The sequence below is a fragment of the Prionailurus viverrinus genome, chromosome D1 (genome assembly GCF_022837055.1).
Source record: "Prionailurus viverrinus isolate Anna chromosome D1, UM_Priviv_1.0, whole genome shotgun sequence".
Lineage (NCBI taxonomy): Eukaryota > Metazoa > Chordata > Mammalia > Carnivora > Felidae > Prionailurus > Prionailurus viverrinus.
In genome coordinates, this window is record NC_062570.1 from 107,095,831 (window position 1) to 107,112,921 (window position 17,091).

Below are 17,091 nucleotides of genomic sequence, written 5' to 3' on the forward strand. Positions count from 1 at the left end.
TTGCTTTTCCCAACTCACCCCCGCTGCGCAGGCGTAAACCCGAGGTTGTGTCTCCTAGCTCACGCCCCATCATCGCCGCGCGATGCCTTCTGGGGCTTGTAGTTCGTTCCCCGTAGCCGTACCTGGGCTTGATGAGAGCGCCCAGGAGCCTGACTGTGTCCCCACCAGGAAAACTCAATTTAGGGCTGGGGTTGACACGTTTCGTGTCTGCCTGGCAGAGGTGGTCATCCCTACCCTCTCAGCTCCCGGAGCTGTTAGCATTAGAAGTTCATTTATTTGGGGTTCTTGGTGTGCTGGTACTGTTAATTCAGATGCAGCCCCGGGAGGGTGTCGTCACCCACATTTTATAGATGGAAAAGTCGACTCTCGGTAATTCGCTCAAGGTGAAACAGCCTTGTAAGGGGAAGAGTTCAAAGACCGCTGTCTCTAGAACCTCAGAGATGAAGGTTAGAAAAAACCCTGAACTTGCGAGGCCCCCTAACAAATCCGGGATAGGAGCAAAATATCTGGGCTTCGGCTGCACGGGACCGGACGTGAGAGACACACACAAACGCTCGCTCGCTCGCTCGCTCGCTCGCAGCCTCTCCCGCCCTCACCCCCAATCTAGAGACGCTAGGAGACCTCGGCCTCCGCTCCAAAACAAGCCCGGCTCAGATTCAAACGGTCTTTATTTCTACAGCAACATTTGAAAATAGAAAGCGACCGCCTCACCCCCAACAGGGACAGCCCCTCCTGCCACAGGGGGTCATCACTGCCCCTCGCGAGAAGCTGCAGGCGTGGGATGAGGCGTGGCAGGATGGCTCGACGGGCGGTGCCCGGGGCGGGGACAGGCCGTGCCTGGGCGGGGCCGGGCGGGAGGGGCAGTGCATAGGCCGGGATGCTGGGCAGGGCCCGGCGGTGAGAGGACGGGCAAGGGGAGGGCTCTCCGTCCTGGGGCACGGGGCGATGGTGGGGCTCAACGCGCCCCTGAGAGGCGAGGAGGAGCGCGAGAAGGCCCAGGGAACCCTTTGGGGAGGCGCTGCCCCCCAAGATGTAGAGCTTGGAAGATACCACCGCGCGGAATGGGAGTGATTAAGGCCTGGGCGGTACCACTAGAGGAGGACAGGGTGAGGGGAGAACCGGGGAGTACCGTGGACTGAGGGGGGGGCGCGGCCAATAACTTATTTCTCTATATACAGAAGCAACGGCCGGGGGCGGGGGACGGGGGGGGGGGGGGGAGGAGTGCTGAAGGGACGGCAGGTGCTCAGTGTTCTTGTCTCCGGGGCCTGGGGAGGGCGGGCCGCTGTGTCTCTACCTTGGAGACCCTGGCCAGCCCCTCACGCTGGCCCTGAACCTAAAGAAGAGGGGGCCCTGCTGGATGGAATAAATAAGGGGTAGAGCTGGAGCAGACGGGCCCTGCCTCCAGGGCTTAGGGCTGAGATGACAAGGGAGGAGGTTACCCTGAGATTGAACAGAAAAGACAGGGGTCCTTGGGAAAGACACGTGGGGCAAGCAGCAGGCCCATGCGAAGGGCTGGGGATGGGGACAGTGCTGGGTGGAGGCTCTGGCAACTGGCTGCCCCTTCAGGATTAGCCCACGAGGGAGCTTCGTCGGGAGAGGTCCATGGAGCTGGAGCTGAGGGTGCGGCTGTCAGAGAAACCTGTGCCTCCAGGCTGTGGGCAGAAGGGGCAGGTGGCTCAGCTTCCTGCTGCTGCCAGTCTGTACTTCCCCGGCAGAAGGGGCCTGATCAGCCATAGGCCCTGAGCTGGGCCCCCGACCATGTCGTGGTGCTCTGACACTCCTGCCCACCTCAGCGGTTACCGTGTTGGCCCTGGCCACGTGCACATCCATCCCAGGCAGGAGCTGGGTTTCCCTCATTTGTCTTCCCTGTGTCCAGCCCAAAGCCGGGCCTGGCACAGAGCTGGAAATGTTGCTAGGTAAGTAGACGTGATTGGCAAGCTTGGCCAGTGCACAGGACATGCAGCCTTTGGGCCCTGGGGCCTGGGCTTCAGCTACCCAGTGCCCAAACACCCACCCAGCCATACCTGGACAGGCTCTTCCACACTCTTGTTGAGGAAGTTGAGAGAACTAGCCCGCTTCATCCTGAGGGGAAAGGAATGCCTGGATTTGCCCAGGGTGAATGGGGTGGGCTGGGGGAGGGGGAGACGTGGGAAGGGGGCAGGTTGGGGCTGGAAAGGGAGGCTCACGGGAAGGGAGCAGATCTGGTGGGTGGCGGAGCTTGAGAGAGACAAGGGAGTTCGTGTGGATCAGAAGCTCCTCTGGGGTTGGTGGGTTATTGGGTGGGTTCCTGAGAGGCTCACTCTGGGTGGGCAGCGGGGGGAGTGGGGGCGATCAGGGGCAGAGGCTCACCTGGGATTAGGCGGCTCCTGCGGGCCACCACCCTGCAGCTTCTTCACCAGCATCTCACTGCTCCGCCTCAGGGCATCTCGGAGCTTCCCAAAGGAGCCACTGCGCCGCAAGGAGCCACTGCCATCCTGTGGGGCAGACGTTTGTCTCTATGGCACACTGACTACACAGCCTCCTGGCCCACCCAAGACCCTAGACTCACCCCGCTCCATTCGGCTGCAGGCCCTGCCTCCTCGAGTTCAGACTCAGGCCGAGCCCCAGCACCCCCGGTCACGTCCCGGCTGCCATGGCGGTCTCCCCGTCCACCGCTGCTATCTTTCAGCAGTTCCACCACCCTGGTCTGGCTTGCAGGGTCCAGGCCCTGAGGGAGAGGCAGGGCACATCGGATGGAGCCGTGAATCCTGACTGGAACACACAGGGCCACACAGGTCCCTGCCCACACCCCTCGGGCCTGTTGCCTCACCTGCTTGCGGCTTCGGCTGGCGCAGTCCTCCAGTGTGTGTGCAGCTTCTAGCTTGCCCTGGCGCCGGTACAGGGCCCCCAAGCTGCGCAGGGTAGTGTTGACTGTGGGGCTGTGGATGGGAGAGCGGGATAGTCTCAAACTCCATGTTCCCCAGGAACCAGGCCCATCCAGCCCACATTGGGCCCTGACGAGCCATCCAGCCAACCAGGATCTCTCCCCTCCTGTGTCAAGCCCTGTGCTTGTGCTAGACTCTCCTGGCTCGGAATCACCCCAACCCCGGCCCTACGTGGGATGCTGCCACCAGGACTAAAAGCTGGGAGACCCAAGAGCAAGATAATCGGCCATCCCAACACAGAAAGCCTTTCTGGGACAGGCGGCCCGTGACCCAGGTCGTGAAAGCCTCTTGAAAGCCAAGGTGACAAAGAAGAGGTGTGTGTTCTGGGGGTGAGCAGGATGGAGTCCAGAGCCTGGACTTGGCCCCCGCTCAGGATGCTGTTTCCCTGCCAGCTGCTCTATTGCCAGCCCTGCCCCACTGTCCTCACCTGTCTACTTTACAGGCCTTGTACCAGCTGCCATATTCCCCATAGGGGGTGCTGTCCCGGCGTTTGTCCTAGGGGGAAGGAATGGTCAGCAGAGGTGGCAGAAGTCCCTCCCCTCTAGACATCCCTAGCCTCACCCTCCCTCCCCAGGCCACCCCAGCCCTGCCCATAGAGCTACCTTGCTCTCTTCCCGTTCTTCTGCGTGCATCCAGATGGGCTTGTTGTCCCCTGGGGGGAGAAAGGGGGCTGTCACCAGCCTCCCATATAGGCTTCTCCTGGTTGAAACATAGGACTGGGGTCTGGGGAGGAGGTCAGGGGTACCCAGGAAGGATCAGGGTTGGGCTTTGTTGAATGAATGAATGTATGAATGAATGAATGAATGAATGAATGAATGGGTGAACAAAGAAACAGACTCAGAACATTACTGACCCTCTTCTGGAGCAAAGAGATGACGGGGCACAGGCCTATGCTTGTGGGGCTTGCGATTGAGGGTTGGGGGCAGCGGATCCTTAAACACCTCAAGCCCACAGCCCGAGACATGTGCCAGGCCTAAATGATAGGCCAGGCTGAGGGATCACACGGCAGGGAATGACCAACCATGGGGGGCCAGAAGGTGGCTTCGCCGGGGGGGGAGGGAGACATTTGGAGTGGGGCCTCATGAGGGGCAGGAATTGCCCAGCAGGGGAGGGGAAAAGACTTGGGGCCCAGGGCACGGCGTATGCAAAAGCTGCGTGTGGTACCAGCACGACCCAGGAGGCCGTGTGCGTTGGGTGTGTGTGTTCACACGTGCACACAAATGGCTGGGGACCAGCCGGACCCCACGAGGGCCCGTCCAGCTGAGGTATTTACCCTGGATGCTGATGGCTGAGGGGGCCTGTGCTGCGTGAGTGGGGGGTGGGGCACAGGGTGGTCACAGACTCACCATTGACAGAGCCGAACTCCTTCTCATGAGCCCGGGTGAGGATCTCCTTGTACAGGGTCTCTGCGTCCTGGTACTTGCCCTGTTTCAGGTAGCAGGAGGCCTGGAGGGAAGCGGCCAGAGGGTGAGCAGAATGCAGAGAGTCGAGCCTTTTCCTTCCTTCCTCCCACCCCATTCGTGGCCCAGGGTACCAGGTTATTCTTGGTTTTGGCCACGTTGGGGTCATCAGGCCCGAGGCGTGTGGCATAGATCTCCAGCGCCCGCCGGTAGTAGTATTCCACCTCTTCAGCTTTGCCCTGGTTCTGGCACAGCAGGGCCAGGTTGCTCAGCTGCTTGGCCACATCTGGATGAAACTTGCCCAGGACCTGCGATGGGAGTGGGAGCCAATGGCTGGGCTCAAGGCTGGCCTGGGCCCCCACGTGCCAGCCTTGAGCTGCCCAGCCCTGCCCGCTCTCACCTTCTCCCGGATTTCTAATGCCCGTTTGCACAGTGGCTCGGCCTCTTTGTACTTGCCCCGCTTGCCATACAGAACTGCTAGGTTGTTTAACGTTGCAGCCACCTGGTGGGTGGGAGAGTGGAGGTCAAAGACCCAGGGCGCTGCCTGGGGCAGGGGCGGCTCCCCCCCCCCCCCCCCCCCCCCCCCCCGCCCTCACTCACAGCCGGGTGGTCCTTGCCCAGTGTCTTTTCACGGATGGCCAGGGCATCGTTGAGCAGGTGGGCAGCCTCTTTGTACTTGTTCTGGTCCCTGGGTGCAGGTAGAAGCATGGTAAGTAAGGGTTGTCCTCCAGCCCAAGGCCCTCCCCCTAGTGGTCCAGATCTCCACGGTCACTCCTCTTGTATTTACTGGGGAGTGGGCATGATTATGACCCAGAGCTTCGGGAGACCCGTTCAGCCAGCAGATTGGGGCGGGGGACTTTGGACAGTTCACTCACAATTCACCAGGGCACAGAGTGCCAGGGTGTGAGCCAGATTCCCCTAGATCTGCCACCCCACCCCCACCCCACTGCCTCGTGCCCAGGGCACCTTGTTGTCTGTTCCTCAGGGCCTTTGCTCATACTCCTCTTTCTGCCAGGGGAAACGTTTCCAACACTCTCATGTTCTGGGCAACTCATCTTTCACCAAAGATCCTACTTAAGCCTTAATGCCTGGAGAAGCGGTGCTGACTCCCTGGTATCCTTAGGGTCTCCATGTGCTGCCCTGGTCCCTACTTACGCCCAAGTCTTTCTCCTCCAATGGACTAAGCCTTATTCACATCTGTAGCCCAGGTTCACAGGGGCCTAGGCATCCTGTGGACTCCGCACCCTCTGGACACATGCTCCTTCTCTCTGCCCAACTGCCCAGTGGAGCTGAGTCCTGACCGTCACCAGGGCCTAAGGGTTTGTGACCAGGGCTGGAGCTTTCAGAAAGTGTGCAGGCACTCCCATGGACGACTGTGGCCAGAGGAGCCCTCACCGATAGACCAAAGCCAGGATGTTCAGCATGGTGGCAACATCAGGGTGGTCGTGGCCCGATGTCTTCTCCAGGTCCTCGAGCGCCTGCTTGCAGAGTGGCACGGCCACCTCGTAGCGGCCCTGTGAGGCGTACTGAATCACCAGGTTGTGCAGGGTGCGGAGCCGTGCTGGGATCTCATAGCCCCCGTGCTGGGCAGCCACATCCCCTCCTCCAGGGCTGGGGGCTGCAAGGCCAAGGGCAGATAAGATGTACCAACTGGGTTGAGCTGGCACACACCAGCCATGTCTTTGACCTACCTGACATGTGGCCCTGGGCTAGTCACTTACTATTCTGCCTTAGTTTCCCCGTCTGTAGAGTGGGTAGAATCCGGGCCGCAATGCCTCAAGCTATGTGTTCTAGAGCAAGCCACCTAACCTCCAAGCCTCGGCCTCCCATCTGCAGAAGGGACACTTGACACTGTAAGCGCTGGCCCAGGGCTCAGTACTGTGCACACATCCTCCATTAACCCTCAGAGGCTTAGAGAGGGAAAGAAGCCTGTGGCCCCAGAACAACTGGCGGCAGAGCAGGACTTAAACCTAGGCTAGGCAGCTCCAAAGCTCTGAACTGTGATAACTGCTCCTCAAGGCTTAGGGGGAGAAAAGCACTTTTAAACTCTAACATGCTGGGGGGCTCAGTGTGTTGAGGGTCCGACTCTTGATTTCAGCTCAGGTTGTGACCTTATGCTTCGTTTGAGTTTGAGCTGACAGCTCAGAGCCTGGACTCTGCTTCGGATTCTGCGTCTCCCCTTCTCTCTGCCCCTCCCCCGCTCATGCTCTGTTTCTCTCAAAAAAAAAAAATTAAAAACTCTAACATGCTGGGATGTGATGATCAGAAATGAGGCGGGAAAGAACACAGTTGCCTTTTGGTCCCTGTTTCTGGTGACCTCTGGGTCCCAAGGACAAGGAGTTTGCACAGCCCTCCCTCCCCCTGCCCCCAGAACCAGCTGTCCCTCTGCACCTGGGCTCTGCTCCTCCTCGTTGGGGAACAGGTCATCCAGAGAGTCTTTGGGGACGTCCCCCTTCTCTTCCTGGGGAGGACAGAACGAGTGTCAGGGAAGGCAGGGAAGGCGGGGCGCGGTAGCCCAAGTGTCAGTGGCTGGGTCAGAGCCAGCCACGCTGCCCCTCCCCCTCCCAGGCCCCCCTGCCCGATGGCCCTAGGGGCTCACACTGGGGGATGTGTCCTCATCCAGCTTGCGGATCTGGCTCATGAACAGCAAATGCTGCTTCTCCTCCTCCAGCTGGGCCACAGCCTGCTCGCTGCGCTGCAGCTTCTGCTGTGTTCCCGCCAGCTCCTCGCGCAGCCACTGGTTCTCCTGCACCAGGCGCCGCACCTGAGCCCGCAGCTTCTGCTTTTCCGACTCCACGGCCCCCAGGTGGCTCGACAGCGCCAGGATCACCTGTGCCGGCCAGCCAGGATGAGGCTTAGAGCCTTGTGCACCCCCAGCCTGGGCCTCCCGGGGTACTGGGGCCTGGCCCTGCCTATGAGGAGCTACAGGGCTGATCATCAAGGGGGTGTTCCCGCAGGGCCCCAAACGGACCCTCGTCCAAGACCTAAACCCAGGAGATTTGGAGACCCCCCAGTTCCTTCCTTCTGGGGTGGGGAGCCCTGGGCTCCCAGGCCGGCTCTGCTGGACTCTGAGATAGCCCATCCACTTTCCTGGGCCTCCAGCTAGTCCTCTGCATTAAAAATCCAGTTCCCGAGGTGCCTGGGTGGCTCAGTTAAGCGTCCAACTTTGGTTTAGGTCGTGAGCTTGAGGCTCGGGGGTTCGAACCCCACGTCGGGCTCTGTACGGATGGTGTGGAGCCTGCTTGGGATCCTTGCTCTCTCCTCTCTCTCTCTCTGCCCCTCCCCCACTCGTGCTTTTTCTCTCTCTGTTAAAAATAAGTAAATAAACTTAAAAACAAAACAAAACAAAACAAAACAAAAAACCAGTTCCCATCTCACTGGGTTTATCATGAAGACGGCTTGTTGGGGTGTTGCGTTTTCTCTGAATTAGCCTTTCTCTTCCTTTGTCTCTCCTGGGGGCTTGGACTCAAGCCCTGTGGCCACAGCCGCTATAGCACTGCCCCCTGCTCCAGGGCTAGCACTTTCCTAAGAACTCTGATAAATGGCCGAAGGGCCACTGAAAGGCCCCATCCTGACTTCTGCCAAGGTAAGCCCTTGCCCTTTTGCAGTTCCCAGAGAGGAGAGGTGTCCATGTCCCAAGCCTTCAGATGGTCTGGGAACCCAGGGGAAGGGGACCCAGAGGCCTCAGCTTCTGTCCTTACCCCTCTCTCCAACCTCTAGGACTCTTTTCCTGAGCATTTAGGCTCTTCCTGCCTGGGAGCCTTGCATAGGATCTACTCTTTCTCCATCCTGCACAGCCAGGGTCGTTTCTGCAGCCCCAGGAAAGGAAGGCACTTTCCTCTCCCTCCGTGCCACCCTCTTACCCATCTGTGTGGGTGCCTGTGCACACCAGGAGGGGGACCCCTGTGTGTTTATCTCTGTACCTGGCAGCCACCTGGCCAAGGAGGGAATGACCAGCAGGCTGTCCTGCCAGAGGACCGAGCTGTCTGGCACCCTGCACTTTCTATTCGTTAGCAAAATGCGTAAGTGACAGGTGTGCTCACAACCACTGGCTTTTTGAAAAATTCCCTTCACAGCCTGGAAGTATATATACGGCAGATTGCATGATCCTTAAAGACAAGGAAACCGAGATGTTACCACCTGCCCAGGATGCATAGAGCCAGGCGGTGTCTCAGCCAAGATTTGAAGGGCCAAGACTCTTTCCCCCAGAGAAAGCGTGTACTCCTTGTGTACCCCAGTGCCTCGTGAATATCTCCATCTGCACCTCGTCCTGGCAGCCCCAACTTAAGAGGACCAAAACCGAACCCCTGATCACCTAGGCTCTCTCATCACCTTCACTTGCTCAAAGCACAAATCTGAGAGTTATTCTGCCCTCCTTCCTCTCCCTTACTTCATCCCCAGGTCCTGCTGGACCCACCTCTAGAACATCTAGAACTGGTCCTCTCGCTTCCCTCGTGGCCACCCCTTAGTCCAAGCTACTGTTTCTCATTTGAATTCCGGCAGTGCCTTCCTAACTACCTGCTACCTGCCTCCACCCTTGACTCACCAAAGTTCATTCTCCACACCTCAGCCAAAGGGAACTTTTACTCATTTTTTTATTTTTTAAAGATTTTTTTAGGGGCGCCTGGGTGGCGCAGTCGGTTAAGCATCCGACTTCAGCCAGGTCACGATCTCGCGGTCCGTGAGTTCGAGCCCCGCGTCGGGCTCTGGGCTGATGGCTCAGAGCCTGGAGCCTGTTTCCGATTCTGTGTCTCCCTCTCTCTCTGCCCCTCCCCCGTTCATGCTCTGTCTCTCTCTGTCCCAAAAAAAATAAAATGTTGAAAAAAAAAAAAAAATTAAAAAATTAAAAAAAAAAAAAAAAAAAAATTAAAGATTTTTTTAAAAAGTAACCTCTATACCCAACGTGGGACTCGAACCCACAAACCTGAGATCAAGTCGCATGCTCTAACGACCGAGCCAGCCAGGTGCCCCGAAGGGACCTTTCAAAATCTAAGTCAGACTGTGTCTCTTGACTCCTAAAGCCCTCCAAAGGCTTCCTGCTTTCCTGAGAATACAACCCAAACTAATAAGCTCCAGCATGATCTGGTCCCTGCCTTCTCCACAGGCCTCTTCTCTCCCTCTCCTTCCCCATGAAGATCTAGTTAGACAGGTCTTCTCTCAATTCTCCCACTACAAGAGCTTTCCTACCTCAGGACCTTTGCACATGCAACCTCTCGCCTTCCTCCCTTCTCTGGAGGCTGGTTCATTCCTTCCTCCAGGTCGTGGTTTAAATGTCACTTGCTCAGAAGTCTTGCCTGACCAATAAATTACACCTCTTCCTATAAGCTATCCAAGACCTTGTTCTTTTCTTTGGAGAACTTATCACAATATGTAACAAATGTATATGTGTTTCTGACTCTCTCCCCAGTGGACCCGTCTGTCTTGTTGGGGCTGTCTGTCTGGCACATAACAGATTGCCTGACACATAGTAGGCACTTGGTAATTTACCTGTGAAGGAACAAATAAGAGAATGAATGGGGGCGGGGGCGGTTCTTAAGGATTTCCTTTTTGTTTTCTTATGTCATTCAGTCTCTGCTACCCATCAGAGAAGCCAGGAACAGGGTTCTGTGTCGGGGCTAAAGGATGATCAGACTCTCCTGAGGCAAGGCACAGCTGGGGTCTCCAAAGCCCATTTGTTTGTTCAACAGATATTACTGGAATCTTACCATGGGGCTCCAGAGGCCACATGGTTCCCTGCTCAGATTCTGTTCCTACACTGCCAGGTTTCCTCTGTCAGGCTCCATCCCTCCCTTGACCTCCCACCTCGGCATCCCAGACCAGCCTACCTGGGCCTCCCCCAGACCCAGCTCGATGGCTTCTAGGGAGCGACGCAGGAGAACACAGCGCTCCTGTGAGCCGGGCTCTGCCTCGCCAGCTTCATGTGCTACCAAGGGAGCGAGAAGGGCACGATGCTCCCCGCGCAGGGTCTCCAGGCCTTGGATGACGGCCTTGGTGCCCAGCACGATCTCATCCTGGCTCAGCTTCTCCTCCCGCGGAAGCACCATCGTAGCCATGGCTGTGCCGCCTGTGAAGGCGAGGAGGCGGGCAGGCGGGTGCCGGGCCTGGGGCCACACCGCCGTCCACCCCGGATTAGGTAAACACCTTCAGTCCCCGGACGCCTGGGTCCCCAGGGTGCCCGGGTCCCCCAGCCGACAGCCCGCACCGTGCCCGCGCTCGGCCTACAGGGGGCGCGCCCAGGTCGTCTCGGCCGGGGAGACGCAATGCGGTGAGGCCGGACCCGGATTCCGTCCAGACCACGGGCTCAGGCCGGTTTAGGCGGCCCAGACTCGGGACTGCCCCGGCGACTCCCTTAGCCAGGACAGGGAGCACCGGAGGACGGTCCTACGGGGATCGTGCAGGCTCACTCCCGTATGGGAGACCCCCGTCCCTCCAGGAGATCCAGTCCCAACCGCCCCGGCGGCCCCTTCCCCAACAGGCAGGCCGATCATTGGGGGGGGGGGGGGGGGGGGGGGAGGGGAACCCTCCCCCTAAAGGAGCTGGAGATCTCGGCTGCTACGACGTCTCCCCACCCGGGGTCGCGCCCACAATGACCCTTCCCCATAGGTCGGCGCAACGCCCCGAGGACCCCTCCTCCTGGAAAGGTCGAACTCCCGCCCCCGGCCACGCAGGACCGCGCCCCCTCCCAGCAGACCGGCCCTGTTCTCCCACAGGCCGCACCCACGACGCCCCCACCCCTAGGCCAACCCAGAGGTCCCTCTCCCGGCCGGATCGGCCCGCGCAGACCTGCGCCTCCCGCTCCCGCCGGGCTCCGGCTCAGGTTCCGGCTCCCGCCCCGCTTCACCCGGACCGGCAGCCGTGAGCCGGTCCCGCCGCCTCCATCCCGCCGGCCTTCCCAGCAGTCCCTGCGCCGCCTTAAAGGTGAAGCCTCTACCTCGGCGGCGTCGGAGGGGGCGAAACACGCTCTTCTCTTCCCGCAGGCTGCCTTAAAGGAGCGTGCAAGCCGGGCCCGCTCCAGGCTAGGAGGGGGACTGGGGCGGGGCCATCCTGTGTGGAGGGCGGGGCGTGGGCTCCCCCCAGGCACCTGGTTCCAGCTGCCACCACCCACAACCCCGCGGCCTAGGATTCATCGACTGTAAACCTGGCCGAGGCCGCAGGGATGTGGAGAGGCTCGGAAGATCGTGAGCCTGTAGAGCCTGAATGCACGCAGTGCCACAGCCAGAAAGGACGTCGGGAGAAACCGAGGCGCCGGGAGGCTCAGCCTCCTCTGAGTCCAGAGACCCAGAGACTTTTGACATGTATTGACATTTATTGACGGCTATTGAGGTAGTTGCCACTTTCTGAGCGCTTACTGTGTGTCGGGCGCTTTGATGCTTTAAATGCGTTTACTCATTTACTGCTCACAAAGACCCAATGAAGCGAGCACTGCTTTTATCTGCATCTCACGGATATGGCCCCAGGCTCATTTGTCTCTAGAGACTGGTTTTGCCCCTCACCCAACTCTTTCAGAACTATGTCCCTGTGGGATTCGCGGTGTCTTGGGGCTGCTTTCTGGGGGAAAGGCTTCTGACACTAAGGGAGAAAAGGATAGCAAAGAGCAGCTGGGCATCTGCTGAAACAGAGACTCATGCCCCTGTGGTTGAACACCACAAGTGCTGTTCGTCAACCGGATGCCCAAGACAAGGTGATGTCATTCAGGGCTCAGATTAAATGTCACCTCCTCAGAGAGCCTTCTTTGATTCCCAACCCCCCATAGAGTCCCCTCCATAGAGCCCCCTCCAGTCCATCTCTCTATAACATTCATCCCTTCTAATTTTTTTCTTGTTGATTTTCTGTCTCCTCCCTAGAATACAGGCCAAGGCCTGTCTGTCTTGTTCACTCCCACAGTAGCCCCTGACCAGCCACATAGCTGCACTCAGTAAATGTTGGTTTCTTAAAAAGGGTGGAAGGGTGCACCTATTGGCCTTGCCGAACCCCTTCCAGGCCCAGGTTTTGATCAGATGCTCTGCAGCCCTGGATTGGAAGCTACTCTGGCACTGCCCCAACTGCTTCTAGGTCAGTGTCACTGGTGAGTGACAGCAGGATAACCACCTGAGGGGCAAAACCTGCACAACAAGGCCTGGCACTGGTACCCGAGGAACTTGGGTGTTCCTTGAGTCAGGGTGGGCTCAGACTCAGAGTCCACCAGGTTCAGTGTCCTGGTGGATGCAAGAATCCCTTTGGCACCATCTGATGGAGAGATGGTCCTACAGGACTTGACCTCTAGGTCAAGTATGTCCCAGGACAAGGAGCTCACTACATTCTGCTGTGAGACTGCTCTAAAGGCTAGGAAGTTTTTCCTTAGCCCCAAAAGCACCTTCCTGCAGTGTGCATGGACACCAAACTGAAGCTGTCTTCAGGAAGGACAGCTTTTCTCTTTTGCCGATGGAGATACTTGGAGATGACAATGGTGCCCCACGCAATCTTTGCCTTGCCTAGACTGACAAACACGATCTCTTTCCCCACCCTTGCCCCAAGGTTCCTGACCCTTCTCCATCCTAATTTCTCTTTTCAGGGTGTATTTTAGGTGTCAGTCCATACACTGCTCAGAATGTGGTTGGTGTTCAGTCCAGAGCTCAGGGAGCCAGACAGGGAGTGAACTTCACAGATCATAGAGGGATGGTCCCCCCGCTTAATGAGAGTGCCCCCTGTCCACTGTGAAGTTGCAAGTCAGGCTAATTTTGACAGCCACCACACTATCTGCTTGGGGTCAACTGGTCAGCTAAACCTAGATTGTGTACATCCTGGTCATATCCAGCCAGGTTATCCCAGATCCTGTGCCTCTGCCAGTTACTTTTTCTCCCTGTGATTTTTAAAGGTAGCTAATATAGTCCTATGATGCAAAATTCAAAAGGCACATACAAGAACTGTACTTCTTTCTCTCTGACCACTGTCCTCGGCCCTTCAGCTCTCCTCCCCAGGATCTCCTACGGTGACCAGTGTCTGGTGCTCATCCTTTAGGCTGTTTGCATTAGTGCAGAGCTGGTTTATCCTGTCGGTTTCATCTGGTCAGTGTTCTTCCAGGGCCCTGCAGGTAGGAGTCTTTTGTGTTTGGGATCTGTCTTCCTTAGTCCTTACTTCAGCCTTTTCTCCGGAGGAGTGCTGGCTAGGGTGTGATAATCCAACCTCCCATGCAGGGAGACTCCCATCAGATCATGACTGCATTCCCAACTTGCCAGCAAGTTCCTGGGGAGGAAATGGAATCTGGAGCTCAGGGCCCCTTTGTCATTTTTATTGAGTCTCCGTTTCTGAATCTCTTGTGCAGGGACTTTATTAGAAGGCTCTTTTTTTTTTTTTAAATAAAAGTTTTTGAGTTTATTTATTTAGAGAGAGAGAGTGAGAGAGAAAGTGAGGGAGGGACAAAGAGTAAGGGAGAGACAGAATCCCAAGCTGGCTCTGCACTGTCAGCATTAGAGCCCAACGTGGGGCTCAAACTCCCGAACCCATGAGATCACGACCAGAGCTGAGATCTGGTCAGATGCTTAACCGAGCCACCCAGGCGCCCCTAGAAGGCTCTTCTAGAGATTGGGATTCATTGGTGCAAGGGTGGATCCTGGGCATCTCTTATTATTTCAAAACTTCAGTGGCGCCTGTGCTGTGCGCCCTGGGTTGAAAGCTTCTGCTGAGACGTTTTTACAGGTAAGGAGACTATGGCCCAGAGAGGTGAAGGCAGCTGCATGTGCAGACAGAGCCTGCTGTTCTTGGGGAGCTCAGGCTCCCAGGGACCACCATGTCTTTCTCTAATCTACAGTCTGGTTATTTTGTCCCCATGTATAAGGCAGACTGACCACATGGGGCAGAGGTCAAGAGAACTGAGGTCAGATGGCTGGTTCACACCCATGCAAAAGCACAGTTGTACACGCCCTCAACATGGCCTCAGGCAGGTCCATCCAGAGGCACTGAACAGACACCTGTCTGCCACATGCACACCTCCACGTGCGTGTGTTGATAGGTCCACGTAGGTGCATACCATACATAACCAAGCACAAACACACATCCACAACCTCTGCTTTCTCCTTGTGCTTTCTCTCCGTCTAATAAAGGAGCACATTCCTCTTACCATCTTTTTCCTGTCGCCCTTTATGACTTCTCCTGGATCCTTGCTCTGGCTTTCCTGCTCCCTGCAGTCTTTGGTGCTTTCTTTGTGATTCTCTTTAGGCATCTGGCCCTGCTCCTCCCTGTGTACTGAGTGGAGGAAGGCAGGGTCTGCCCTGCTGGGTTCTCAGGGCCTTATCTTGCTTTCAGTGCTTAATCTTGAATGTGTCCAACCTTTTTAGCCACTTGGCTTTTTATCTTGTCCCTGAGGATTCTACTGTGCATCTCCCAGGGGAAGAGACTGTTACTTATCCTGCTCTGTTCTGCATTCCCCCCACAGCTGCTGGTCTCATGCCAGGCTGCTGATGGGTGCTCTGTTGATGGAGAAAAAGGGAGGAGTCTGTCCCAGTGGTGATTCAGCTCCTTATGCCATTTTCCGCAGAGCTTATCAGCTTGCCCCCGCCTGTCCCATGCCTGGGCAAGTTGTTCTTGCTACTTTTAATGTTTTCTCTCTTGAAATCACTCCCGCTGTTCTGCCCCTTCCCCTCGGATCCCCAGAAGCACGCATCCCATTGAAATCTGTGTTCTTATTCTTTTTTCCTTGGCTAGTTTCACTACTTTTCTTTGAAGTGTTTGGGGGGCACTTTTTTTTTTTAAGTATAATTTATTGTCAAGTTAGCTAACATACGGTGTATACAGTGTGCTCTTGGCTTCGGGAGTAGATTCCCATGATTCATCGCTTACATATAACAACCAGTGCTCATCCCAACAAGAGCCCTCCTCAATCCATACCACTCATTTGCCCCCCTCCCCTGCCCCCTCAGTTTGTTCTCATCAACCCTCAGTTTGTTCTCTGTATTTAAGAGTCTCTTAGGGTCTGTCCCCCTCTCTGTTTGAAACTATTTTTCTCCCCTTCCCTTCTGGGGGGCACTTTTTCCAAGCATACATCTACCCTGAAATGTCAGCAGGTTCACCCTTAAGTGCTCAAGACTGGAGGATTCTTAAAGGTCATGCCTCCTTCACATGACGAGTGGCTCACCGCTTCCTGAGGGGCCTGTTCCACTGTGAACATCCCTGGTTGTCAGTTCTTTCTGCCACCAGGTCAAGAATCAAAGCTGCTTAGAGCTCCCCTGAGAGGCTCCTGGTTCCTATCCTTGTAGCCACTTGGCAAACCTGCATCCTCTCTACCTTGTGACCTCCCAGCTAGACTAGAAGTGTCATCAAGCCGCTCAGTGAGAGGGCACACAGGCTTTGGGGTCATACTTGGCTAAGTTCAGTGCCATGTTTCTCCGTCTGCCGGCTGTGGGCCTTTAGGCATGCTCTGTAACTTCATCTGTTTCCTCATTTGTAAAATAAAGTTCCTAATACTTACCTCTTTGGGTCCTTGAGAGAACGGAATAAAACAGCAGAGTTAAGATCTTAACATTATGCCTGGTACATAACAGACACAGTCACTAGTAGTTATTTATTAATATTATCACCACCAAGCTTACTATTTGGTAGACCCCGTGCTAGTGAATGGAGGGTGGGGAGAAAGTATATGAAATGTTGGGCAGTCTCTTACGGTGTTGCTGGAGGGAAAACACATTTGGGATGAAAGCGAGCAATAAACAAGGCAGCAAATGGAAAGGCACGTCTGAATACGAGGGCCGAGATGTTTGGTGCTCGTAATAGGTGCCCTACATGGTCAGGATGGAGGGAGCCCGGCCCAGGCTCCCCAGGGAGAAGGGGTGTTCTCACCTTCTCCCTCCTGGCAGCTCTCCCGCATGTTAAGGAAGCTCCAATCTTCATCCAACCCAGATCATTTCCCTGAGCTCCATCCGGACCTATATATTCAACTCCAATTGGACACTAACCTCTGAACAGCACACACCACCCTTGCCCCAAAAGCACCATCTCCTGCCCAAATCTCCTCCAGGGATGTACCACCAGCTGCCTGTTCACCTAGAGCAGCCGGCCAGTCCCTATCCTTGGCTCTTCTCTTTTGGCCCTAAACCTGTTGATCCTGCCTCTTAAACTGGACTACAGTCTCCATTTTCCTGCACTGCTCCTACCTTCACCATAGTCTACGTCTCTGTCCCATCCTTTCTCAATTGCTGCAACACCCTTCAAACTCTTCTGGTCTTCAGTCTTGTTTCCTCCAATCTGCTGTCACAAGGTGATCTTGCTAAATTCCCTCACCTCACGTTTCTGCCTAAAGCCCTTTACTGGCTTTCCACTGATCCCAGGATAAAGCGACAGTCCTCGCTCAGGCACAGAGTAATGATAATCACAGCTACAAGGCTCCTCAGTGCCCCAGCCACTTCCTTTCTCTTCCGCCCTATTACTCACCATGCCCATTGCTTTTCGGCCACGCTAAACCACATGGGGGTCTGAGAAGAAGCCAGATTCTCTCTTATCTCTAGTTTTTGCTATTTCCTGCATCCAGAACATCCATCATGTCAGGCATCTTTAAGATGCCACTCAGGTGTCGTTTCCTTTGTGACATATTCTTGGATACCCCTTTCCCCAGGCTACATTAGATGCCCTTCTGGCATGTTCCCATGCAATGTGTCATGCTCTGTGGCAATTGTCTATTTGTCTGTCTTCCCTGCTCACCTCAGAGTTCCCATATAGGGAAGAACCCAGCCCCGCGTTCATCCTTGTACCATCATACCTAGGACAGGAACTGGCCCATGGTAGGAATACATGTAGGA

The 17,091-nt window shown here is 56.2% G+C and overlaps 1 protein-coding gene across 6 annotated transcripts; it reads right to left on the reverse strand.

Moving 5' to 3' along the window:
• Positions 1–650: 650 nt before the first annotated feature.
• On the reverse strand, positions 651–14,537 carry KLC2 (kinesin light chain 2). Of its 6 annotated transcripts, none has more exons than XM_047877590.1 (16): positions 14,421–14,482; positions 10,150–10,388; positions 6,924–7,154; positions 6,716–6,785; positions 5,720–5,942; positions 4,925–5,012; positions 4,725–4,826; positions 4,459–4,632; positions 4,271–4,370; positions 3,527–3,576; positions 3,352–3,419; positions 2,810–2,918; positions 2,549–2,707; positions 2,350–2,474; positions 2,025–2,082; positions 651–1,652 (listed from the first exon to the last, which is right to left on the reverse strand). In XM_047877590.1, exons 2-16 carry the CDS (start codon positions 10,375–10,377, stop codon positions 1,569–1,571), a joined length of 1,869 nt encoding a protein of 622 aa, XP_047733546.1. In that variant the 5' UTR covers positions 10,378–10,388; positions 14,421–14,482; the 3' UTR covers positions 651–1,568. The 6 variants fall into 6 exon arrangements, with proteins under 6 accessions (XP_047733546.1, XP_047733545.1, XP_047733544.1 ...); XM_047877589.1 differs by lacking the exon at positions 14,421–14,482 and adding an exon at positions 11,256–11,317; XM_047877588.1 differs by lacking the exon at positions 14,421–14,482 and adding an exon at positions 11,256–11,295 and having other exon boundaries at positions 10,150–10,425.
• Between the last annotated feature and the right edge of the window lie 2,554 nt (positions 14,538–17,091).

Excerpts from the sequence above, each read along its gene's own strand:
- KLC2 (XM_047877590.1), bottom strand. The coding sequence starts at position 10,377 with ATGGCTACGATGGTGCTTCCGCGGGAGGAGAAGCTGAGCCAGGATGAG. Across the intron at positions 2,919-3,351 it reads AAGGCCTGTAAAGTAGACAG|CCCCACAGTCAACACTACCC; the intron begins GTGAGGACAGTG and ends TCCCATCCACAG. Across the intron at positions 2,708-2,809 it reads CCAGCCGAAGCCGCAAGCAG|GGCCTGGACCCTGCAAGCCA; the intron begins GTGAGGCAACAG and ends CCTCTCCCTCAG.